General features: G+C 48.5%; 1 protein-coding gene across 2 annotated transcripts; it reads right to left on the bottom strand.

Annotated features, from left to right (window-relative positions):
- Positions 1–1,654: 1,654 nt before the first annotated feature.
- On the bottom strand, positions 1,655–24,814 carry LOC137346159 (protein CutA homolog). 2 transcript variants are annotated; one of them, XM_068009508.1, is made up of 8 exons: positions 24,725–24,813; positions 19,073–19,449; positions 16,169–16,247; positions 12,430–12,578; positions 8,209–8,268; positions 6,520–6,565; positions 3,914–3,963; positions 1,655–2,895 (listed from the first exon to the last, which is right to left on the bottom strand). In XM_068009508.1, exons 2-8 carry the CDS (start codon positions 19,228–19,230, stop codon positions 2,796–2,798), a joined length of 642 nt encoding a protein of 213 aa, XP_067865609.1. In that variant the 5' UTR covers positions 19,231–19,449; positions 24,725–24,813; the 3' UTR covers positions 1,655–2,795. The 2 variants fall into 2 exon arrangements, with proteins under 2 accessions (XP_067865609.1, XP_067865610.1); XM_068009509.1 differs by lacking the exon at positions 19,073–19,449 and having other exon boundaries at positions 24,725–24,814.
- Between the last annotated feature and the right edge of the window lie 1,326 nt (positions 24,815–26,140).

Here is a 26,140-nt window from a genome sequence, read left to right as displayed (position 1 = left end):
AGGAGACAGCAAAGTCAGAAAATAAGAAATAAAGAGAAAAGGCAGATAAAAGTGGAGGGAAAAAAGTGGAGCCACATAGAAATAGCAGGCATCAGAGAGAAAGCCAGTGAGAGAGAAAGACACAGAGAATCACACACAGAAAGACAAAGAGAAATAGATTGAGAGAGAGAGCGATTGAGAGAGAGAGAGATTGAGAGACATTGCGAGAGAGATTGAGAGAGAGAGATTGAGTGAGAGAGAGAGATTGAGTCAGAAGGAGGGAGAAAGGCAGAGAGAGACAATAAAGATGTCATACTCACCATCCCACATGGTCTGCACTCTATCGTTGGACTCACATCTTCCCTCCATCAGTTTGTCCATGGGGAAAAGATCCTGGACCAGGTGCATTGGGGTGGGAATTGGGGAAATGGGTCAGGACTTGGACAGAGCGAGAGGGATTCAGTCTGGACTCTCTCACACGCACACACTGTAACCAGCTTGCAATTCACCTGGGCACAGAGAGAGACTGAGAGACAGAAACTTACCTTCAGACACCAGCCACTTGGAAAGAATGAATGGTGGCTGATGTTGTCCCAATATATCCCAGAACCTGTCACTCAAACACCCAGTCCACCCAAAAAACAGTTCATCCAACCAGCTCTCTGCTTCATCCAGCTGGACACTCCCTCCCAGGTATGGAACAGTCCAAGGTGAGTCTCTGTGTAAACAGGGAATGGGGGAGGGATATTCCAGCCAATGTCCAAATGGATTAACCAGACAGAAACCCGTCTCTGTACGTCTCTCTCTCCCTCCCCCAGAAACCTCATTAGCAGAACAGAAAAGCTGCTGTAATTTAAAACCTTGAGGTTTGGATAATAGTTTAACACAAATTGCATTAAAAATGTCCTTCACCATTCACCTCCAGTTTACAGAAAGTTCAGAAAATGATTGAAAATGTCTCCCTGCAGGTACCTTGAAATTCTGGCAAAGAGTGTTTGCTCTTCTATTAAAGTGTCATTTGTTTCCCTTTGCCTCCTGACTGTTTCTTTCCTCTGCTCTCCTGGGGGATTCAGAGAGATTTTTGTTCATCGCTTGTCAAAATTCAGGAGCCAGCAGCCTCTCTGCAGCTGCTTTCCTGGAGGAATAAACTGCAATTAAAATCTTTCCCTCAGTTTGGAGAAATGAGGAGAGACTGTTTCCAATAGCAAAGGGGAATCAGAAAGCAGTGATAGAAGATAAGTAGAAATCTCTGAACTGCAGGCAACATGAGTAGAGAAACAAATAGGCAGGGAGTTATTATGGTCTGGAAATCATTGTCTGGCAGGTTGGTGAAAACAGATTCAATATTAACTTTTAAAAGATAATTGGATTAAAAATTCAATTCCTCTTACTTCCGTAGTGAAGATATCAGCACAGAAAGAGAATTGAGAGATAGAGATATCATAATTTGTGTGATGAAGAACTCAACACAACTTATTTACAGAGTTTTTATTTGTAAATGATGATTCGAATTTTATTTAATGCTGTTGTTTTATTTTCCTTTCTTTCTTTCTTTTGGGCCTCCTTATCTCGAGAGACAATGGATACGCGCCTGTACCTTTAATCACTCAAAATAATTTTCCAAACCGGAACCAGTTTAATGTTACACAATTGGAAATTAGCCAGTTAACACAGATTGTATTGAAATTCTTTTATTAAGCTTCTCAAGTTTACATAAAGTAAATTCCTCAAACCTTTGGAAACTTTCAATCTCTCAGGAACACAGAATCTCCCCATCAGTAATGGCTCAGCATCTCCATCTGCTGGTGTCCCTGTCTCACTGCTGTTACAGCCCCCTCTCACCATCTCCATCTGCTGGTGTCCCTGTCTCACTGTAGTTACTGCCCCCTCTCACTACCTCCATCTGCTGGTGTCCCTGTCTCACTGCAGTTATTGCCCCCGCTCATTACCTCCATCTGCTGGTGTCCCTTTCTCACTGCAGTTACCACTCCCCCCTCACCATCTCCATCTGCACTGAGCCAGGGACACCAGCAGATGGAGATGGTGAGGGGGAGGGGGGGGGGTAACTGAGTGCAGTGAGACAGGGACACCAGTGGGTGGAGATGGTGAGAGAGGGGGTAACTGAGTGCAGTGAGACAGGGACACCAGCGGATGGAGATGGTGAGAGAGGGGGTAACTGAGTGCAGTGAGACAGGGACACCAGCAGATGGAGATGGTGAGAGAGGGGGTAACTGTATCATCAATTATTGTACACACACAAAGAAAAATTGTAAACTAAAACTAGAAAAAGCATAAATCAGATTGAATTTTTCATGAGAAATTAACAGAGGGACGACCACTAAACAGGACACTGCTAGTGAGGCCCCTGCACATTATAAAGAAGGGAGGACACGTTCCTTTCTACTGCATCTCACAGGACTGTCCAAACTGCTCAAAGTCCTGCACCGCAGTGCCTGCTGCTTGCCAGGCCATCCAGCAATGAAATGAATGATCAGACCAAGCCCTTCTCTCTGGCCAAGGGCCTTTCACCACAGTCGATGTCTCGCCTGCAAGCGAGAAAGCAATCAGATGCACGAAAGCCTTTCAAACCTCATCACGGGCCCTCAGAAGGAAGCAGGAATTAGGCCAGGTTTTCCAGGGCTGGAGGAAAAATAGGAGCGGAGAGACTGCAAAAAAAAACAAAACAAAAAATACAAAGCACCGGGCAGGGTGAGGGCAGAAATAAAACACACAAGGCTTGAGAACAGTCTATCTCCAGCAGCCACTGCACTTACAAATCATGTACCTCCCCCTCCCCCGGTCGAATGGTCAGGAGTTTATTCTGGCACCATCTCGCTCAGCCACTTCATGTACGGTGGGTTTCCCTGGTCGATTGGCATGCTGATAACTTCTGCCACTTCATACGGGTGAACTGACCTAAGAGAGGAGACGAACGGGAGAAATATCACACGTCACACCATTAAACTAAACAGCTCCACGACCCACTTTCTAGACTGGTCACAGGGATAGGAGGAGGCCATTCAGCCCCTCGAGCCTGTTCCCCACCATTCAATGAGATCATTGCTGATCTGCATCTCAATTCCACCTTCATTCCGTAACCCTTATACCCAACAAAAAACAAAAAAACGATCAATCAGCGTTTGGACATTTCCCATCTCTCCCCAGCCTCAACAGCTTTATTGGTGAAGAGAGTTCCACAGCGTCATTACCCTTTGTGTGAAGAAGTGCTTCCTGACATCACCCCTGAGGTCTGGGGGACTCCGCCACCAGAGGAAATAGCTTCCATCCGACCTATCAAATCCTGGAATCACTTCAAACATCTCAATGAGACACTTCCTTAATCTTCTACACTCGAGAGAACGCAAGCCAAGTCGATGCAACCTGCCCTCGGCTCAAACCTCCCGAGGTGAAATTGTGCTGCGTGATATTAGCATTCACCATTCAATGGGCTGTCATTTCAGCAAATATGTTCACCCGTTTAAAACAACGAGTTCACAGGCCGATATTGAAGTGGGACCTTGCTCCAGACGGTGTGGAAGAATTGAGCTGCAAACTGAAATATCACAGCAGCTCTGTCCAACACCAGGGTGAGTGTGTAAGAGGAGTGTGCGATGCCAGGCTTTCTAATCCAGTCACTGTAGCACTGAAGGGGTGCCGCACTGGCAGGCCCACTGTATTTTGGCCATAGCCACGTCCGCTAAGTAGCAGTCACCACGCAGCCACCAGTGTGTAGGGGGTGGTGGGGGGGGGGCAATCATATACTGATGCCACTGCATTGATCATGTTCCGTGATCCTTGTCCTTGCCTTCCTTCGCGACAGCCCGTCAGTCCTAACAGACTCCGTGGCGGGGGAGAGAGCGGACGACAACAGTCCCACGGGCCGCGCTCCCCTCTTCCCACACAAGTACGCGACAAACCGAGTCACCTCACTTACCGCACGTACGCCGCTAAATCGCCAACTTTGCTACTTCGTGTTTTAATCATCTGTTTAGAAAAAAAATAAAGGAACTGTTATTCTGAAGAAATGCTTCGGATTTGATCGTAAACTGCCTGCCTGGCTCAGTGTTTAAACCCTCTCGCCTGTGTTTGAAGGCCATGGGATCAAGGCCCACTCCAGAAACATGAGCCCGTGACGTCGGCCGACACTTCCAGGGTAGTGCTGAGGGAGTGCGACGCTGTCAGACGTTTTGGATGGAGGTTAAACCGATGTTAAACTATTGGAAAAGCAGCTGACGTTCTCCCCAGTGTCCTGGTCAGTATTGATCCCTCGTCCAAACATTGCGAAAGTAGATGAGCTGGTCATTATCACACTGCTGTTGGTGATACGGCGACTGGGTGCTGACTGGTCGCTGTATTTGCCGACAGAACAGTCGTGATTTTACTTCCCGGTCCCTCAGCCAACATCCCCATCCCAATCACAATGCTCTCAGAAAAGTGACCCATCAGCTCTGCTGTACCTAAGGTGGGAGGTCAATATCTTTGAGGTGAACTGGTTTCCATTGAGGCATTAACTCTTAAACTTTGTATACTGTGGACAGAAAGGAAACACAGGCTGGTCCTCCGCTACAAGTGCTGTGTCCAAGTCAGCTACTTCACACGAGAACTGATGGCAGTTCAGTGAATCGTGACCCTCAAACTGGGCGTCGACCGTGCTTGTACATCCCGCAGGAGCGACAGCAGATGTTTTACCCAGCCCCGGGTTACTGCCATCCGGCCGACAGCCAGCTGAGGCAGATGTGCTCTGTTTCCCCTGACACAGGAGTCAGTCACCGCAGGACCCTTCACATCAAACCTGGGAGCTTCTATACGAGGAGACAGACCCCTGCTGGACCACCGCCACCTTGTGTTGAAGCAGAACCAAGCTGAAGTCCACCTGGCACCGTGCAGTGCCAACAACAGAGGCAGCACGAGGCTGGCTCACACATTCCAGAACGCGCGGAAAATCAGTTAACACTTAAACATCGACGGAATAAAAGCCAATGTACTGCGGCCGCTGGAAACCTCCATTAAAAAAAAACAGGAGGAAATGCTGGGAACGTTCATGCAGCTCGGGAAGCATTTGCACAGGAACAGACGTTGGCTGCAATGCTGAGAGCTCCCAGCATTTTCTGCATTAACAGACTTTAGGGGGGGGGGGGTGAAATTGGACCTGTGCGGGACACAAAACAGGCAAAATGGGATTTGCGGCCCAATATTCGGTGCCGCTGAAGAGAGTGGCTGCCAATACGAGGGCAGGGCATAAAGCAGGCCACGAACGAGACACATCTGTTTCGCATTCCCATCCCAGGTCCAATTTCAACCCCTTCAAGCTCCTGTCATTTATTTCACTCGACCTCACATGTCCCCGTCATTCTCTCTGTTTCATTACCCTGCTATGCCTCTCCTCTCCTCTCCTCTCCTGAATGAGCCAGCACTAATTCTAACTCTTGTCGAGTTCCACAGGTAGCTGGAGTGAAACCATCTCCAACGCAATGCACTATCGCTGAGGTGCAGCTGGTTCCTTTAAGGGCACAGATCAAATTGCTATAATTGGAGGCATCCCGAGGATGATCCCCTGCCATGGGCTTGACTCAGCCCTGGCACTCTCCCCTCTGTGGCAGAAAGGCTGTGGGATCAAGCCCAAGTTCTCTTGTCAAAGCTAACAGACACAAACTGCTGGTCAAACCCTCCACTCCAAGCTCCTTTGATCTGTTTGCAGGTGGATTGGGACAATCTCCACTGTGATATCGAAAGTCAGGGCAGTGGATGACGACATCTCTCATAACTGCATGAGATGAAATGTCATCATCGTTCCCAGGGAAACAACCTTTGACCGAGGTAAAGATTTTCAGAACTGCACACAATTAAAGAGCAAACACATTGACTGATGTTTTCACCTTCACCCGGCGGAACTGCACAGTTATTAAACAAACTCATGTTTTGCACAGGACATACAGGCCATTCAGCCCATCCAGTCTAAGCTCCACTCGAGCTTCCTCCCATCTTTCCTGATCTAACTCTATCAGCATAATCCTCTATTCTCTCCTCCCTCATGTGCTTATCTAGCCTCCCCTTCAATGAGTCTATATTATTGACGTCAAGCACTCGCTGTGGTAGTGAGTTCCACATTCTCAGCACTCGCTGCATAAAAAAACATCCTTCCTCACATTCCCTCCTCTATCTCTTGCCCAAAGCCTCAAATCTGTGTCTTTTGGCCCTTGTACTTTCAGCTAATGGGAGCAGCTTTTCTTTCTATAATCTTATAGACCTTGATCAAATCTCTCCTTAATCTCTTGTGCCCCAAGGAGAAGAGTATTGTGCCCCACACTCTGGAGCTCTCTCCCCGCAAACACCTCCTCCCCATACCACATCTCTCTGCATCTTCGAAAGCCCCCTGATAACCAACCTCTCTGACCTCACCATCAGCCCCCTCCCTTCATTGCCCCAGGCTTGTTCAGATCTGGCTTCCACCTGTGCTGTATTTATATTAAATATATAATTCTGCACAGACACATTCATTCTGCATTTGTCCAAAAGATGTGTTGTAATCTGAAAACTCACAAGCAGAACTTCGCTGTCTTCTTCAACGTTCCCTTTCCACTCGTATCTAGAGATGGAAAGAAAGGAATTTAAAATATTGCGTGATCAAAACATCAAACCAAATAAAGCACGCACTCTGAAAAAAAAAAATCCTGCATTTATATAGCGCCTTTCACATCATGATGTCCCACAGCTCTTTACAGCCAATGATGTACTTTGGAAGTGTAGTCACTGTTGTAACCGTAGGAAATGTGGCAGCCAATTTTCACACAGCAAGATCCCACAAACAGCAATGTGATAACGGTCAGATAATCTGTTTTTGTGATGTTGGCTGACGGATAAATATTGGCCAGGACACTGTCGATAACTCACCCGCTCTTCTTCAAAACAGCGTCACGGGATACTTTACATCCACCGGAGAGCACAGACTTGGCTTAACGTCTCATCTGAAAGATGGCACCTCCGACAGTGTGGCACTCGCTCAGTACTGCACTGGAGTGTGAGCCTCGATTTCTGTGTTCAAGTTCCTAGAGCAGGACCTGAACCCAGGACCTCCTGACCCAGAGGTGAGAATGCTATCCACTGAGCCACGGCTGACAACAAATGAAGTGACATGGGCTGATGATGTCAGTGGACACGTTGCATTGCCACTAAGAGTGCGGCAAAACGTTTGGGGTCCCCCCCCCCGCTCAACTACTTCAACAAAGTGTCAGCAGATCAGCGGCTCACAGATTCACTTCATAACCTGCACTGAGGAGGCAGTGGTGAGCTGCCTTCTTGAATACAACTGAATGGCTTGCTATACCACTTCAGAGGGCAGTAACGAGTCCACCATATATTGCTGTGGGTCTGGAGTCACATGCAGGCCAGACTGGGTAAAGACAGCGGGTTTCCTTTCCTAAAGAACATCAATGAACCAGATGTTTTTAAAAAAAAAAATGACAATCCTGTATTTTCATTACTGAAAGTAAACTTTCATTACAGGTTTAATTAATTAATTGAACTTAAATTCCCGAGCTGCCATGGTGGGATTTGAACGCATGTGGCTGGTTCGTTCATCTGGGCCTCGGGCTCATCATTCCATAACCACTCTGCTACCATACCCCCCCCCTTCCAACGCTGAGCCAAAGGTTAGCACCGCAGCCTCACAGCTCCAGTGACCCGGGTTCAATTCTGGCTACTGCCTGTGTGGAGTTTGCAAGTTCTCCCTGTGTCTGCGTGGGTTTCCTCCGGGTGCTCCGGTTTCCTCCCACATGCCAAAGACTTGCAGGTTGATAGGTTAATCCCCTCCCTAGTAGCTCTGTGGGAGCACCTTCTCCAGCTGGGGGACTGCAGCAGCTCATCAAGGCAGTTCACCACCACCTTCTCAAAGGGCACTTAGGGATGGGCAATAAATGCTGGCCTGGCCAGGGATGCCCACATCCCATGAATGCAGAGATAAAAAGATCTCATGGCCGAGGTGTCCGTCCAGCGTCCTGTACCCAATATCCAAAGACCAATATCAGTAAAATAGATTGACTGGTCATTTAACTCGGAGCTGTGAGTGGTCAATATTCAAGATTCGATTGGGGTTAAGTGGAGGAAAGACAGGGTCAGAGAGAGAATGGGAAAGTGGAGAAATGGGATGTAAAAATCCCGACACAGACTGGTTGCGTCCAATGGCTTGTTTCTGGGTGTACCGTCCGTCTATTCCATCAAAGACTCACTTACACAGATGTTATCTGTGGGACAATGTTCACACAGGCAGCCAGCTTCTTCTGTACAACGCCCCTGGAGGGTTTAAACAGAGCAAAAAACTATCAAGAACACAACACAAGAAATAGGAGCAGGAGTAGGCCATTCAGCCCCTTCAGCCTGCCCCACCATTCAATAAGATCATGGCTGATCTGTCCCAGTCCTCAACTTCTCTTTCGGGCCTGCTCCGACTAACCCTCGACTCCCCGAGATTTCAAAAATCTATCTACCTCCTCCTTAAATACATTTAGTGACCTAGCCTCCACAAGTCTCTGAGGCAGAGAATTCCAGAGATTCACCACCCTTTGAGAGAAGAAATTCCTTCACATCTCAGTTTTAAATGTGTGCCCCCTTATTCTGTAATTATGTCCCTTAGTTTGAGATTCCCCCACTAGTGGAAACATCTTCTCAACATCTACCCTGTCAAGCCCCCTTAAAATCTTATATGTTTCTATAAGATCACCTCTCATTCTTCTAAACTCCAATGAATAAAGGTCTAACCTGTTTAGCCGCTCTTGATAAGACAACCCCTTCATCCCAGGAATCAGCCTAGTGAACCTTTTCTGAACTGCCTCCAATGCTAGTATATCCCTCCTTAAATACGGGGACCAAAACTGTACGCAGTACTCCAGGTGTGGCCTCATTACTGTACGCCCTGTGCAGTTGTAACAAGACGTCCCTATTTTTAAACTCTAACCCCCTAGCAATAAAGGCCAAAACTCCATTTGCCTTCCTAATTACTTGCTGCACCTGCATGCTGACTTTTTGAGTTTCATGAACAAGAACACCCAGATCCCTCTGTACTGCGGTATTTTGTAGTCTTCCTCCATCTAAATAATAATCTACCTTTTTATTCTTCCTACCAAAGTGGATTACCTCACACTTTCCCAACATTGAACACCATCTGCCAAGTTTTTGCCCACTCACTTAACCTATCTATATCCCTTTGCAGATTCTTTGTGTCCTCATCACAACATGCCTTCCCACATATTTTTGTATCGTCATCAAATTTGGATACACTAGACTCTGTCCCTTCCTCCAAGTCATTAATATAGATAGTAAATAGTTGAGGTCCTAGGACCGATCCTTGTGGCACCCCACTAGTTACAGCTTTCCAACCTGAAAAAGACCCACTGATCCCAACTCTCTGCCTTCTGTGTGTGTTAGCCAATCCTCAATCCATGCCAACACATTACCCCCAATATCCTGAGCTCCTATTTTATGTAATAACCTTTCATGTGGCACCTTATCGAACACCTTCTGAAAATCCGAATACACAACATCTACCGGTTCCCCTTTATCCACTCTGTTGTTATATCCTCAAAGAACTCTTAACAAATTTGTTAAACATGATTTCCCTTTCATAAAACCATGTTGACTCTGTTTGATTGCATTATGTTTTGCTAAATGTCCTGCTATTTCTTCCTTAACAACGGCCACTGTGCATCGCAAAGCATGAATTGCTGCTTTCATTTATCCAATCTGGCCAATCACTACCTCATCAGTCTATTCTCAATCATCAGCAGAGTGACGGAAGGTGTCACTGACAGTGTTATCAAGCAGCACTTACTCAGCAACCTGCTTGTCCATACTCAGTCTGAGTTCCTCAGGGTAGTGTCCTGGGCCCAACCATCTTCAGCTGCTTCATCAATGACCTTCCCTCCATCATAAGGTCAGAAGTGGGGATGTTTGCTGATGATTGGACAATGTTCAGCACCATTCGCGACTCTTCAGATACTGAAGCAGTCCGCGCCCGCATGTAGCAAGACCTGGACAACATTCAGACTTGGACTGATAAGTGGCAAGTAAGATTTTATGCCACACAAGTGCCAGGAAATGACCATCTCACACAAGAGAGAATCTAACCATCTCCCCTTGATGTTCGATGGCATTATGATCACTGAATCCCCCACTATCAACATCCTGGGGGTTACCATTGACCAGAAACTGAACTGGACCAGCCACATAAACACAGTGGCTACAAGAATCAAAGGCTGGGAATTCTGCAGCAAGTAACTCACCTCCTGACTCCCCAAAGCCTGTCCACCATCTACAAGGCACAAGTCAGGAGTGTGATGGAATACTCTCCGCTTGCCTGGATGGGTGCAGCTCCAACAACACTCAAGAAGCTCGACACCGGCCAGGGCAAAGCAGCCCGCTTGATTGGCACCCCATCCACCACTTTAAACATTCACTCCCTCCAGCATCGGCACACCGTGGCAGCTGTGTGTACCATCTACAAGATGTACTGCAGCAATTCACCAAGGCTCCTTAGACAGCACCTTCCAAACCCGTGACCACAACCAACTAGAAGGAGAAAGGCAGCAGGTGTATGGGACTACCACCACCTGCAAATTCCCCTCCACACCATCCTGACATGGAACTATATCGCCGTTTCTTCACTGTCACTGGGTCAAAAACCTGGAACGCACTCCCTAACAGCGCTGTGAGTGTACCTACCCCAAATGGACTGCAGCGGTTCAAGAGGGTGGCTCACCACCACCACCATCTCAAGGGTAATTAGCGATGGGCAACAAATGCTGGCCTTGTCAATGATGCTCACATTGCAGAAACATTTTGGGAAAGCTGGTTGAGATGGATTCGGGCGTGGTTCACGTTTACTAGACATTAAAAGCCGCACCGCAAGTGGATAAGGGCCACTTATGCGAGCCCAGTAAAAATACTGGGTTTCGTGACCAGACAAACAGAACGTAACAGATGCAACGGTGAATCGATATAAAATCTCAGTAAGGCCGTGGTTGGAGTCTTGTGTGTAGCTTTGGGCTCCACACTAGAGGAAAGACGTTGAGGCAGATTCATTCCGATGCTGCCTGGTGAGTGGAACTACAAACACAAAGAAGATTATATGGCGATTTAGTAGAGGTTTAAAATTATGAAGGGACAGAGTTGTCAACAACAACCTGCTGCCAGTGATTGAGGGATCTAGATTGTGGGGACACAGACATAACATTAACGGACAGAGAGAAGGAAAACATTCTTTTTGGCACAGAGGACCAAACAACGGCCTCTTTCATGCACCGTCTCATCGATAAAGGTTTGAGGCTGTGGAACGCACGACTGTAATTAGTAACTGAAGCAGAGAGTTTGTGAACATGCAGGAACAGCTTAGATAAGTGGTTGATGGAAAGGGGGGGGGGGGGGGGGGGGAGGTGAAGGGATGTGCGTAAAGGGATTGGGCCCACTACTGGTGTGGAGTGTAAAGAACAACAGACTGGCTGAGCCGAGCTGCCTGTTCCCATTTTGTAATTTCTGTGCAACGTTACGAGCGGCCAGTTAGCCGATTCTGACGGAGTGGGTTGAGGGATGGGGTGTCAGACCAGCACATCAGATGATCTCTCCTGCTTTTCTTCCGAAAAGGTGTTCTAGTATCCTTCCCATTCAGTTGGTAATTGGGACCACGATTTAAAGTCTCATCAGAAAATTGGCAGCTCAGTCAAAGCAGGCCTCCTTCGGCGCTTCTACTGAGGTGCGAGCTTAGATGGTGTGTTCAAGTTGTGCAAAAGGGCTCGGACACAGAACCTTTTGACACAGGGGTCCAAGTGCTACGGAGACAAGCTGGAACTGATGATATATACACATATATCTCATACTTTTGAGGCTCGCTGAAAATTAAACTTCAAAGGGAACAGTTAGCAGAAGTTTGCGGTTTAATATTACAGATAGGAGGGACTGGAGAGGCCAGGGTTGTTCTCATAGAATCATCGAATGGATACAGCACAGAAGGAGGCCATTCGGCCTGTTGTGTCTGTGCTGGCCCTCTGCAAGAGTGACTCAGCTAGTCCCACGCCCTTGCCCTTTCCCCGCAGCCCTGCAAATGCTTTCTCTTCATGTGCTTATCCAACTTCCTGAGGGCAGAGTGGGTCCAGGGGTGATTTAATAGGGGTGCTCAAAATGATAAGGGTCTTTTTTAGTAGACTAAATCGGGACAAACAGTTTCCACTGACGGGAGGATTGGTAACCAGAGGCCATAGACTTAAGAGCATTGTTTAAAAAAAATCTAGAGGCGACACGAGGAAAACAAAATTCTGCAGCGAGCTGAGATAATCTGGAAAGCACCAGCTGAAAGGGCAGACGAAGCAGTTTTAATAGTAACTTTCAAAAGGGAATTGGATAAATCATCCACCAACTTAGACACAAGAACCCGGAAAGCGGCAGATGAAACAGCTCCTGTCTCACCGTGCAATGTCTTTGGCAACCTCCAGGTTGGGGCACGTAACGAAGGCCGCAGAGTGGGTCCCGGACACGTAGCTTTCTGTCGCCATGGAGAAGAGTCTCAATCCCACACTCCTCAGGCTGGAGAACATCAACAGGGTGAAAAGCAGAGCCTACAGGAGATAAGAGAGGATGAGAGCGATCAGCAGGCTATTTCCACATAGTTCCTTCTGTGAGGTACTGCTAGTTATGTGGATCCGCAGGCTATTTCCACACAGCCCAGTCAATAAGCCTCACGAGAATCCAGCAGACGGCCAGAGCCAATGACAAGTAACCATTATGTGCGACGGTGGCATTTAATCAAGCAGCTCACAGCACCTTCAGAGCTGAGGGACCTTCAAACATTTATTGTGCAATTAAGCGGTGCGCCAGTTATTCACAAGTGTAAGCAGGTGATGTGCATCTAAACTGACAACTCGGGTCAGGAAGGCACTGACAGCAACTCCCTTCCCTCAGCCACTGAAATGCTGGCAGATCCCCAGTATAACTATTTAACCTTAGCTTCACAGACAAGGACAGTATTTTATTTATTTTTTTATTTTATTTTATTTAGAGATACAGCACTGAAACAGGCCCTTCGGCCCACCACGTCTGTGCCGACCAACAACCACCCATTTATACTAGCCCTACAGTAATCCCATATCCCCTACCACTTACCTACACTAGGGGCAATTTACAATGGCCAATTTACCTATCAACCTGCAAGTCTTTGGCTGTGGGAGGAAACCGGAGCACCCGGTGAAAACCCACGCGGTCACAGGGAGAACCTGCAAACTCCGCACAGGCAGTCCCCAGAATTGAACCTGGGTCCCTGGAGCTGTGAGGCTGCGGTGCTAACCACTGCGCCGCCCCCAAACAAAGGTAATTTGCTCCCAGTGCAGCTGCTCCCTCCACTAATCTAACTGACCCAGTCAAACATCTAACTGCATCCCATACTCCCCCTAATGTCTTTGGGTGCACTCCACATCCAATGGGACAGGGTCCTGTTTGTATCGCTTGGCTCCAACCTGGAGTGTTAACTGTCCTGCTCAGGACAGACTTTTCTCGAACCCAGATACAGCATTCACAGAACTCTATCCAGTCATCCAAATGGCTTGGAGGGGACAATCCTGACTCCCCATAACAGCTAAGATCAGGTAATGTAGGTTTAAACAATGTACTAGAAGTGGAATTGATGGCAAACACTTGTTTCATAGAAAACAGATCCCTTCTTCTTCACCCACTCTCTCTCCTCCTCTCCTCTCGGGTGTTAGCCGTGGATTATTCAGTAGCATTCTCACCTCTTACATGAGCAGGTTGCTAGCTCAAGTACCACAACGGAGACTGGTGTCTATAATCTATGTTAACACGCCCAGCGCAGTTCTGGGGGAGCACTGCACTGTCTGCCAGATGAGACATCTTCCCTCTCGGGTGGATCTAAAAGATCCCATGATGTTATTAAAAGAGCAGGGAAATTCTCCCCGGTGTCCTGGCCAATATTTACCCCTCAGTCCACATCACTAAAACAGATTATCTTATCATTGTTACGTTGTTGTTTGGGGAAAGCTTGGTCCCCACAAATCTGCTGCCACGTTTCCTGCATTACAACAGTGACTACACTTCAAATTTACTTCATTGGTTGTAAAGTGCTTTGGGAGGTCCTGAGGTTGTGAAAGGTGCGATACAAATGCAAGTCTTTCATTTCTTTCTCCTTCCCTTCTCATCCAGTAACATAACTGGGCTACTATACCCACGCTCTGCTACTGCTCATGCTGAGCAATGCCACAGCAGACCTTAGTCTTCGTAAAGCACAGAAAGGTTCTGTCAGTAGTGATCACCTCCCCTCCCTCCCTTCCAACCAGCCTCGCTCCCTCCAATGGAAATGCAGAGACTGGCAGAAGGAAGTACAGCGAGCAAGAGAATCGAAAGCAAATGGGCATAGTGTTGAAGTGAGAAAAGTGTGAGAGTGACATACAAACAAAGACAGAGATAGCAGAGGTGGAAAAAGACCAGAGCCTGGTAACTGTTCATTGTAATAATTTTTAGTCATTTAACAGAGCCTTTAACCAGTTTATTTTAAATAGATTAAAGTCTCTTAATATTACAACACTATGAAGACAAAAAAGAGAATTATGTGGAATGTTACAGAACAGAAACAGGCCATTCAGCCCAAATGGGTCATACTGGTATTTATGCTCCCAGCCCTCTTCATCTAGCCTCATCAGCGTATCCTTCTATTCCTAAATTAAAAACAGAAAGTGCTGGAAATACTCAGCAGGTCTGGTAGCTTCTGTGGAGAGAGAGAGAGAGAGAGAGAGACAGAGTTAACGTTTCAGGTCTGTGACCTTTGATCAGAACTGGTAAAGGTTAGAAAAGAATTAGGTTTTAAGCAAGTGAAGTTGAGGGGGGCAGTGGTGGGGAAGGGAACTAAAGGGAAGGTGTGTGATAGGGCAGAGGGCAGGAGAGATTAAATAACAAAGCTGTCTTGGGACAAAGGCAAAGAGAGTGTTCATGCTTGTGGTGAAAGAAAAAGCATCAGTTCAGAGAGAGTGTTAATGGCAGAATAATGAGCAGCTCTGACTACATGAAAAACAGGCAGTGGTTAAAAAATAAATTAATTAAAAAAAGATACAAAAAAAGGCCAGTCATGCTCTGAAATTGCTGAACTCAAGGTTGAGTCCACGAGGCTGTAGAGTGCCTAATGGAAAGATCAGGTGCTGCTCCTCGAGCTTGCGTTGATGTTCACTGGAACACTGCAGCAGGTCAAGGGTAGAAATGAGGGCATGAGAGCGGGGAGGGGGGGTGGGGTGTGTTGAAATGGCAAGCGACCATGCTCGGGGTCATGCTTTTGGATGAAAGGTCACAGACCTGAAACGTTAACTCTGCTTCTCGCTCCACAGATGCTACCTGACCTGCTGAGTATTTCCAGAACTTTCTGCTTTTATTTCAGATTTCCAGCATCTGCAGTATTTTGCCTCTGTTATGCTTCTCTACCTTTCTCCCTCATGTACTGACTGAGCTTCCCTGTAAACCTGTCTATGATAATCTCCTCAACCACTTTTTCTGGCGGCTGGCTCTACATCCTAACCACTGTCTGGCTAAAGAAGTTTCCCCTGAATTCTCTTTTGGATGTATTTTTTTTTAAAGAGATACAGCACTGAAACAGGCCCTTCGGCCCACCGAGTCTGTGCCGACCATCAACCACCCATTTATACTAACCCTACACTAATCCCATATTCCTACCACATCCCCACCTGTCCCTATATTTCCCTACCACCTACCTATACTAGTGACAATTTATAATGGCCAATTTACCTACCAACCTGCAAGTCTTTTGGCGGTGGGAGGAAACCGGAGCACCCGGAGAAAACCCACGCAGACACAGGGAGAACTTGCAAACTCCACACAGGCAGTACCCAGAATTGAACCCGGGTCACTGGAGCTGTGAGGCTGCGGTGCTAACCACTGCGCCACTGTGCCGCCCTAGTATTGGTGACTATCTTATACTTATGGCCCCTTGTTTTGGTCTCCCCCACACACAATTGGAAACATCTTCTCCAGGTCTACACTATCAAACGCTTTCAGAATTTTAGAAGACCTCTATTAGTTCACCACGGACATACAGTTGCTAAGAGACAAGCAGAGGGACGAGTGCATGAAAATGGGAGACTTTGTTTCGACAGGAGATCAGCTCATTGTAGAATAAAGGCAAAAACTAACTTACAAGCAATGTGGCTTTGAAGGGGCTGTGTTTGAGGCCGAGTCTCAGACTGCCCAACGCCTGACTGAAGTCACGCATTTCCCTGTGCAGACACCAGAGAAGAGGCATTGGAAACAGGCACAGAGTTATGTTATAGAATATTACAGCACGGAAAGAGGCCATTAAAGCCCACTGAGTCTGTGCCAGCTCTTACGAAGAATGTTCTGCATTTAGCCTAAAATAGTTAAAGGCACCAGCTAGAAGAAAGCTTGGCATTCACTGATACTCACCATCCCTCAATAGATTGACTGAGGACATTCAATTCAGTTGATGGTTGGGGCGGGGGAGAAAGGAGCAAACAATTTCAGGCAAACATGCAGAAAAGCACCATTAAAAATTATTTGCCCTTCTCCAGCCCCAATTTCCTCCAAGTGTTGACTGTAGCTCAGTGGGTTGTATTCTCATCTCTGAATTCAAAGACTGTGCGTTCGAGTCCCACTCCAGAGATTTCAGTGCGAAAATCTGCGCTGACGTTCCAGCGCAGTACTGCGGGAGTGCTGCACTGTTGGAGATGCCGTCTTTCGGATGCGACATTAAACTGAGGCCCCGCCTTCCCTCTCAGGTGGATGTAAAAGATCCCATGGCTCCAATTCGAAGAAGAGCGGGGGAGTTGTGTCCTGGCCAACATTATTTTTGCCCAATCATTATCATGAAAACAGATTATCTGGTCATTGTCACATTGCTGTTTGTGGGAGCTTGCTGTGTGCAACTTGGCCACTGTGTTTCCTACATAACAACAGTGAGTCCTCTTCAGAAGTAGTTCAGTGGCGGGAAAGTGCTTTGGTACATACTGAAGTTATGACCAGCACTGTGTAAATGAGAGTCCTTCTTCCATTTTTCATGTGCAAGCTTTGATAGTGAGTATGGATGGGCTATTTGACTATTCTAAGGGCTGCGGGGGAATGTTGAACACAACAAGGTCTCCGAGATTACAGTGAGGTGAATGGCCAGTTAATCTATTTAGGTGTTTTATTTGAGGGATGAATGTTGACCAGGAGATATCATTAAAAGTGAAATCTTTTACAGGCACGTGGGACTTTGGTTTAGCGTCTCATCCGAAATGTGGCATTTCCCACAGTGCAGCATTGGCCTAGATTATGTGCTCAAGGTCTGGAGCGGGACCTGAACCCACAACCTCCTCTTCCAGAAGCCAGTGTTACCAACTGAGCCAAACTGGCACCACACTGGGCTGCTTTCTTTTTAACGTCCAGAAAACCGAAAGGAAGTTTTCCAGCTTATCCGGGATAATTGTGCAAGCTTGATCCTGACAAACTGTTCACTGAGGCGAAGGGTTCAAATGCTGGAGGGGGGGAGTGATGGGGAAATGAGGTAAAATTTGGGAAGCGAGCAGTAAGAATGGGAGTCAGGTGGAACCTTTACCATCAAAAGGGGCAGAGTTATGGAATACGTTACCGGGGAAGGGCGCTGAAGGAAGAGGAATGAGCCAGCTGGTGTGGTAGGTTCTGACTGTCTGTATTGCCTTCTGGAGGTGGCTGGACTGGTGCAGAGATCACATCATATACAGAAGATTAAGGGGGAATCTAGTGGAAGTGTTTCAATAAGTTGCTTAAAGAGTCAATAGGGTGGAGAGAAACTGTTCCCTCTGGTTGGGGGTGGGGGGGGCATAACCTTGAAATTAGAGCTCGGCCAATCGGGGGTCACCCGGACAATATTCAGGCTTGGGCTGATAAGTGGCAAGTAACATTTGCACCAAGCAAATGGTCATCTCCAACGAGAGGGAATCTAACCATCTCTCCTTGACATTCAATAGTATTACCATCCTGAATTCCCCATCAACATTCTGGGGGTTATCATTGACTGGACCAGTCAGATAAACAGTGTGGCGACAAGAGCAGGTCAGATGCTGGGAATTCTGTGGCGAGTTAACTCACCTCCTGACTCCCTAAAGCCGGTCCACCATCTACAAGGCACACGTCAGGAGTGTGATGGAATACCCTCCCACTTGCCTGGATGGGTGCAGCTCCTACGGGCTAAAACAGCCCACGCCTGTTCCTCGGCGAGTGGCTTCATAGACATCGCTTGGTGCATGTAATCTACTGGACTGGTCTCGATTGCCTGAGGGTGGCAAAGAGAGGACATTTTCCAGAGTATTCTTTCCCCTTTGTGGTCCTGAATTTTTGTGCTGTTGGCTTTCCTCTCCCAGTGGGGAGCGGAGGGATGCCGAGTCTAATCAGGATTCTCCGACCATTGTGATGTGGGCCAGGCTTCAGGGACCAGTGGGCCTTTCCCTGCTAATTTCATATGTTTGTATAAATGGGCTTAAGAGGCATTTAGATGTGCAAACGGAGAGAAAGAAGACAGAGGTACGGTGTGAAGAGGGATCGAGATTCCTCAGAAAGGGATAGACTTGTCAGGGTCTATTGCCTTTTCCCCTTCCCAGTTCTGGGGAACTCCTCACAGTCTTCCATCATTTGAATCTCATCTGGCTGATTCAGGAACCAAACCATTTCCTATCAGATGAAGAGAGGGAGGCTGACAGCAGCAGCTTAGTCATTGAAACAACACAGCCCGCCTCAAAGGATAGTGCACAATGGGAGGCATCACATTGACTGGGCGTGGGCAAGCAGATTCACTCATCGACAGAATCGTGGCTTTAGGAGGTGCACCCTGGGGCTGTTTTTTCATTTGTGAATGAATATTTTTCACCATTGCGTGAATAAACTTGAGCAGCTTCCTGGAGGCCAGAGGTGACGCGTTGAGGAAACAGAGGGGCTGAACCTTTGGGCTCCCTGAGGGTTTAGGGGACATGCTGAACACTAAGCCCTCAGTATTTACTTAATGCATTCCTGACACTCGGCCTTGGTGCACCTTCATTGAAGACCCAGGGTCGGCGGGTAGCACTCTCACCTTTTAGTCAAAAGGCTGGTGAGGTGGAGACCCACTCGAGACTCAAAACACACGAATCCAGGCTGACTGCAGTACTGAGGGAGCGCCACACTGTCGGAGGTGCCGCCTTTCAGATGAGACGTTAAACCAAGGCCCCGTCTGCGCTCTCCGGTGAACATACAAGGGGAGTTCTCCCCGTTGTTCTGGCCGATTGTTACGAAGACAGATTATCAGGTCACAATCGCATTGCTGTTTGCGGGATCTTGCTGTGCACAAACTGACTGCCGCGTTAGCTACATTACAACAGCGACGACACTTCAGAAGTACTTCACCGAAGACTCTGAATCTTCATGGGTCACGTCAGAACCAGTAACACAGGGAACAGTCGGAATCAAGTTCTGCAAAACAAGGGTGGGGAACATAACTGCACTCAGCTCTCCAATTCTAACTCTATATAATTTTATACGACAGCTGAAAAGGGACGGCTCAGAGTGGTCTTCATCCAGGGACACAGATCAAGAGGTTGCTGGGTTCTCTGAGCAGTTTTTTGCTGGGTTACTGTTTTCCCACTGGAGGCATCAGAATTGGTGCTCACACCCTCTCAGACAGGGAATGGGGGAGCACTGGCCGGGGCAAGGGAGGGGAGGGGAGGGGAGGGAATCAGCCAGGTTCCCACTCCCCATCTGACGGCTGCTCATCCAGACACAGCTTTTGTTTCTTTACTTGGCTTTGTCCCATGAAACCTTTTCTCATTTAATCCCTCCTGCCCTTCACCCGATCACAGACCTTCCCTTTTGTTGTTCTTCCCCCTACTCCCCGCCCCCTTAACTTCACTGCTTAAAACCTATTGCATTTCTAACCTTTGCCAGTTCAGATGAAAGGTCATCGACCCGAAACGTTAACTGTGCTTTTGTCGCCACAGATGCTGCCACACCTGCTGAGTAGTTCCAGCACTTCCTCTTTTGTTTTTTGTGAGGACAGGATCAGACTTGGCTGTGAAGACCCCCAGCCCCCCCACTCCTCACCACCAACTGCCAAGCGTCGAAGCGAAAATAGCTGCTTGGGTGAGATAGCAGAGTGAGTAGCCCAGCGTCTGTGGAGCTGTAGACAGCAAGGAGGAGGACAGCGGGGGTGGGGGTGGGAGAAGACTGGTGCGGAGCGGAATGGGGGCATGACGGTTGAGCACGCTGGCGGTTTATTCAGCAGAAGGCGCTGGAAGAGTTACAGTCTTTACCAACCGCACAACACGCCCAAGAACAAGCCCATGACAGTATGCAACCACACACTTCAGACACGACAAGGAATAGTGAGCTAACCCAACAGTTAACCCTCAGAAAAGGTGCAGTTAACGGCTGTGCATCGCTGCTCAGCTCCCAGGACCACCTTCAACAAAGCACCCCGATACTGAAGCATACAACACACTATGCAGCACCACACATACACTAGCATAGAATTTCCCCCGAGACCCCATGAATCTGGTGGGTCTTTGCACTCGGCAGGAAGCTTGTCAGATAATCCCTGGTATCTGCCAGTCACGGATGAGCTGGACGAACAGCCAACAAAATCAGAACTCAGTGATGCCACTGATTTTCCAGCCAGTGGAAAGGCCCCTGGAAAGGACGGCATTACCCCTGAAATAATCAAGAGTGCCAAGCCTGCTATACTCTCAGCTCTGCATGAAATGCTTTGCCTGTGCTGGGACGAGGGAGCAGTACCTCAGGACATGCACGATGCCAATATCATCACCCTCTATAAGAACAAAGGTGACCGCGGTGACTGCAACAACTACCGTGGAATCTCCCTGCTCAGCATATTGGGGAAAGTCTTCGCTGGTGTCATTTTAAACAGACTCCAGAAGCTGGCTGAGCGTGTCTACCCTCAGGCACAGTGTGGCTTTCGAGCAGAGATATCCACCATTGACATGCTGTTCTCCCTTCGCCAGCTATAGGTGAAATGCCGTGAACAACAGATGCCCCTCTACATTGCTTTCATAGATCTCGCCAAAGCCTTTGACCTCGTCAGCAGACGTGGTCTCTTCAGACTACTAGCAAAGATCGGATGTCCAGCAAAGCTACTAAGTATCATCACCTCATTCCATGACAATATGAAAGGCACAATTCAGCACAGCGGTGCCTCATCAGATCCCTTTCCTATCCTGAGTGGCGTGAAACAGGGCTGTGTTCTCGCACCCACACTGTTTGGGATCTTCTTCTCCCTGCTGCTCTCACACGCGTTCAACTCTTCTGAAGAAGGAATTTTCCTCCACACAAGATCAGGTGGCAGGTTGTTCAACCTTGCCCGTCTTAGAGCAAAGACCAAAGTACGGAAAGTCCTCCTCAGGGACCTCCTCTTTACTGACGATGCTGCATTAACATCTCACACTGAAGAGTGCCTGCAGAGTCTCATCGACAGGTTTGCGGCTGCCTGCAACAAATTTGGCCTAACTATCAGCCTCAAGAAAACGACCATCACGGGACAGGATGTCAGAAATGCTCCATCCATCAATATTGGCGACCACGCTCTGGAAGTGGTTCAAGAGTTCACCTACCTAGGCTCAACTATCACCAGTAACCCGTCTCTAGATGCAGAAATCAACAAGCGCATGAGAAAGGCGTCTGCTGCTATGTCCAGACTGGCCAAGAGAGTGTGGGAAAATGGCACACTGACACGGAACACAAAAGTCCGAGTGTATCAAGTCTGTGTCCTCAGTACCTTGCTCTATGGCAGCGAGGCCTGGACAACGTATTCAGCCAAGAGCGACGTCTCAACTCACTCCATCTTCGCTGCCTCCGGAGAATCCTTGGCATCAGGTGGCAGGACCATATTTCCAACACGAGGCGGCCAACATCCCCAGCATATACACCCTACTGAGTCAGCGGCGCTTGAAATGGCTTGGCCATGTGAGTCGCATGGAAGATGGCAGGATCCCCAAGGACGCATTGCACAGTGAGCTCGTCACTGGCATCAGACCCACCGGCCGTCCATGTCTCCGCTTTAAAGACGTCTGCAAACGCGACATGAAGTCCTGTGACATTGACCACAAGTCATGGGAGTCAGTTGCCAGCGATCGCCAGAGCTGGCGGGCAGCCATAAAGGCGGGGCTAAAGAGTGGCGGGTCGAAGAGACTTAGCAGTTGGCAGTAAAAAAGACAGAAGTGTAAGGAGAGAGCCAACTGTGTAACAGCTCCAACAACCAATTTTATCTGCAGCACCTGTGGAAGAGTCTGTCACTCTAAAATTGGCCTTTGTAGCCACTCCAGGCGCTGCTTCACAAACCACTGACCACCTCCAGACACTTACCCATTGTCTCTCGAGACAAGGAGGCCAAAGAATAAGAAGACTGCCCATGATTTTCAATCCATTGTGTTCAAATCCCTCCATGTCTTGCCCCTCCCTATCTCTGTAACCTCCTCCAACGCAACAACCCTCCAAGATCCATGTGTTTCTCTCCTACTCTGGCCTCTCTTTCATCACCCACTCCCTTTGTCCCACCATCAATGGCTCTGCCTTCAGCTGCCTGGGCCCTTAGCTCTGGAATTCTCTGCCTAAACCTTACTGCCTCTCAAACTCTCTCTTCCTTTAAGAAGCTCCTTAAAACATGCTTCTTTGAGCACATTTTTAGTCCTCAGTCCAGATATCTCCTGATGTGGCTCAGTGACAAATTCTAGTCCGATCCATCCAACTTTGGACCAATCCCAGAAATGTCTAAAATGTAAATCCACCAGCAGCACACCGTGACCGCAGTGTGTACCATCTACAAGACGCACTGTAGCAACTCGCCAAGCCTCCTTCGACAGCTCCTCCCAAACCCACGACCTCTACCGCCTGGAAGGACAAGGGTAACAGGCACATGGGGACACCACCACCTTTCCAAGGTAAACACCAATCCAACTTGGAACATAAGATTTGTCATTCCGTCATCGTCGCTGGGGCTCCCGAACAGCACCACAGGGATTCCGTCACTGGAAGGACTGCAGCGGTTCAAGAATGCAGCTCATTACCACCGCAATGAGAACTGGCCAATAAATTCTGGCCTTGCTAGCGACATATCCATCCTGAGAGTGAAATAAAATAAAAGATGCGCAGCTTTTTAGGAAAACTGGCATAAAAATCACTGTATCCTGCTTTTGCACCTCAGAATTATGCTGTCGTACACAGTGCCACAGTCTTGGTAATTCCTGGTGCCCCTCTGGCTCAAAAGAGGCCAACAGTTTCAGTAGAACAGCTTTCACCAGCACTATTAAGAGTGGGACAGGCCTGCCCCCCAGGATGTGTGTTTGCTTTGCTCCAGCTAGGCATGGGGATAAAGAGAGGAAAGGAAGAAAATAAGTTAAAGAAAGGATTGAGAGAGATTTGGTAGCTTGGCTGCCTCCACGGCGCTTGCAATATCACCACCGCCACCACCCCCGGTTTACTGATTTCAGCCCGGTGAGAAGTACAGTTCACAAGTGAAAAATCTCACACTTTGGAGCTGCCCAATGTTGACGATACTACCAGAGCCCACTCACCAAACTGAAACCCCTACTTCCCTCCCCCGTGTATAGGGGTCTTTTGATTGTGCTGCTTTCAATTGAATTGACACACCATTCTTTTGATTCAGCAGCAGCTTGGCTGGACTGTCAGGCTGTCTTCACCTGTACTATGGAGTGCTTACATATTAGAAGTCCATTCCTTTAACGTCTATTTCGTGTCTTAATAGAGAGGTTTGCTGGTCACTGGTGCTTCCAGTAAATAGCAAAACCCGAACGACTTCTCTGCTCTGGCCTGGTCCAGCTCCGGAAGGAGTGAGACAGGAATTTGGGAGCAGGAGGAAACCATTCAGCCCCTCGGGTCTGTTCCACCACTCAATTTGATTTTTTTTGGTTGATCTGCACACCTACTTCATTGACCCGCTTTTGCTCCGCATCCACTGACACCCTGATCCAACAAAAAAACTGTCCATTTTGAAGGTGGCAACCATCTCCGATCAGCACGAACTAGTCTGCACAGGGAAGTCCAGGAGCAGGTTTGGTTCCTCATCCAAAGGTACAGGACAGCTCTGTGTTGGTCAATGTGTGGGGTGAATGATCTCACTCCCTTTGACCATAAGTCGCTGCACAGAGTAACTCTCATTGTTGAGAAAAAGAACCTGCCCTTCTGGAACACCTTTCACATCCCAAAGTCTTTACAGCCAATGGATTGTTTCTGAAGAGCAGTCTCTGATGTCATGTAGGCAAATGCAAAATTATAAAAGATACAAAAGTGAAAGAAATTTAAAATAAGGCGAATTCCCTCTTCAAATCAAACAGCCCCAAGCCAGGGGCACAACATCAGCCTCAACATTCCCCCAAACTAACCCCGAGCCCCGTGCATTCTGAGCCCCGGGCCCCCGTGCACCCTCAGCCCCGGGCCCCCGTGCAGCCTCAGCCCCGGGCCCCCGTGCAGCCTGAGCCCCGGGCCCCCGTGCACCCTCAGCCCCGGGCCCCCGTGCAGCCTGGGCCCCGGGCCCCCGTGCAGCCTGGGCCCCCGTGCAGCCTCAGCCCCGGGCCCCCGTGCAGCCTGAACCTCTGTGACTAAGTAAAAACTCCGGGTCTTTGATCTGTTCCTCGACTCCGATCTGCCACAAAGTGTGCATAGAGTCAGACACCAGAACCAGGCCTCGCCCATCCCCGGATCCCCGCTCTCGGTCTCTCACCGGCCGCAGCTTCAACCGCACCGAATCCACGAGTTCATCGCCCGGAACTGGAACACATGAACAGGAAACAACGGCTGAGAAAAGGGGGAGGCAGAGGTAGAGAGAGTGGAGATAGAGAGAGAGAGAAAGGGGGAGGTAGAGAGAGAGAGAGTGGAGATAGAGAGAGAGAGAAAGGGGGAGGCAGAGAAAGAGTGGAGATAGAGAGAGAAAGGGGGAGGTAGAGAGAGAGTGGAGATGGAGAGAGAGAGAAAGGGGGAGGTAGAGAGAGAGAGAGTGGAGATAGAGAGAGAGAGAAAGGGGGAGGTAGAGAGTGGAGATAGAGAGAGAGAGAAAGGGGGAGGTAGAGAGCGAGAGAGTGGAGATAGAGAGAGAGAGAAAGGGGGAGGTAGAGAGAGAGAGTGGAGATAGAGAGAGAGAGAAAGGGGGAGGCAGAGAAAGAGTGGAGATAGAGAGAGAAAGGGGGAGGTAGAGAGAGAGAGAGTGGAGATAGAGAGAGAGAGAAAGGGGGAGGCAGAGAAAGAGTGGAGATAGAGAGAGAAAGGGGGAGGTAGAGAGAGAGTGGAGATGGAGAGAGAGAGAAAGGGGGAGGTAGAGAGAGAGAGAGTGGAGATAGAGAGAGAGAGAAAGGGGGAGGTAGAGAGTGGAGATAGAGAGAGAGAGAAAGGGGGAGGTAGAGAGCGAGAGAGTGGAGATAGAGAGAGAGAGAGAAAGGGGGAGGTAGAGGTAGAGGTAGAGAGAGTGGAGATAGAGAGAGAGAGAAAGGGGGAGGTAGAGAGAGAGAGAGTAGAGATAGAGAGAGAGAAAGGGGGAGGTAGAGAGAGAGAGAGAGTGGAGATAGAGAGAGAGAGAAAGGGGGAGGCAGAGAAAGAGTGGAGATAGAGAGAGAAAGGGGGAGGTAGAGAGAGAGAGAGAGTGGAGATGGAGAGAGAGAGAAAGGGGGAGGTAGAGAGAGAGAGAGTGGAGATAGAGAGAGAGAGAAAGGGGGAGGTAGAGAGAGAGAGAGTGGAGATAGAGAGAGAGAGAGAGAGAGAGTGGAGATAGAGAGAGAGAGAAAGGGGGAGGTAGAGATAGAGAGAGAGAGAAAGGGGGAGGCAGAGAAAGAGTGGAGATAGAGAGAGAAAGGGGGAGGTAGAGAGAGAGAGAGAGTGGAGATGGAGAGAGAGAGAAAGGGGGAGGTAGAGAGAGAGAGAGAGAGTGGAGATAGAGAGAGAGAGAAAGGGGGAGGTAGAGAGAGAGAGAGAGTGGAGAGAGAGAGAGAGAGAGAGAGAGTGGAGATAGAGAGAGTGAGAAAGGGGGAGACAGAGATGGAGAGAGTGAGAAAGGGAGAGTGGAGAGAGAGAGAGTGAGAAAAGGGAAGGCAGAGAGGGAGAGAGTGAGAAAAGGGGAGGGAGAGTGGAGACAGAGAGAGTGAGAAAG

Source organism: Heterodontus francisci, chromosome 29, assembly GCF_036365525.1.
Source record: "Heterodontus francisci isolate sHetFra1 chromosome 29, sHetFra1.hap1, whole genome shotgun sequence".
NCBI lineage: Eukaryota > Metazoa > Chordata > Chondrichthyes > Heterodontiformes > Heterodontidae > Heterodontus > Heterodontus francisci.
The sequence above is the reverse complement of the archived record's forward strand: the minus strand, read 5'-3'. Positions and strand labels throughout refer to the sequence as shown.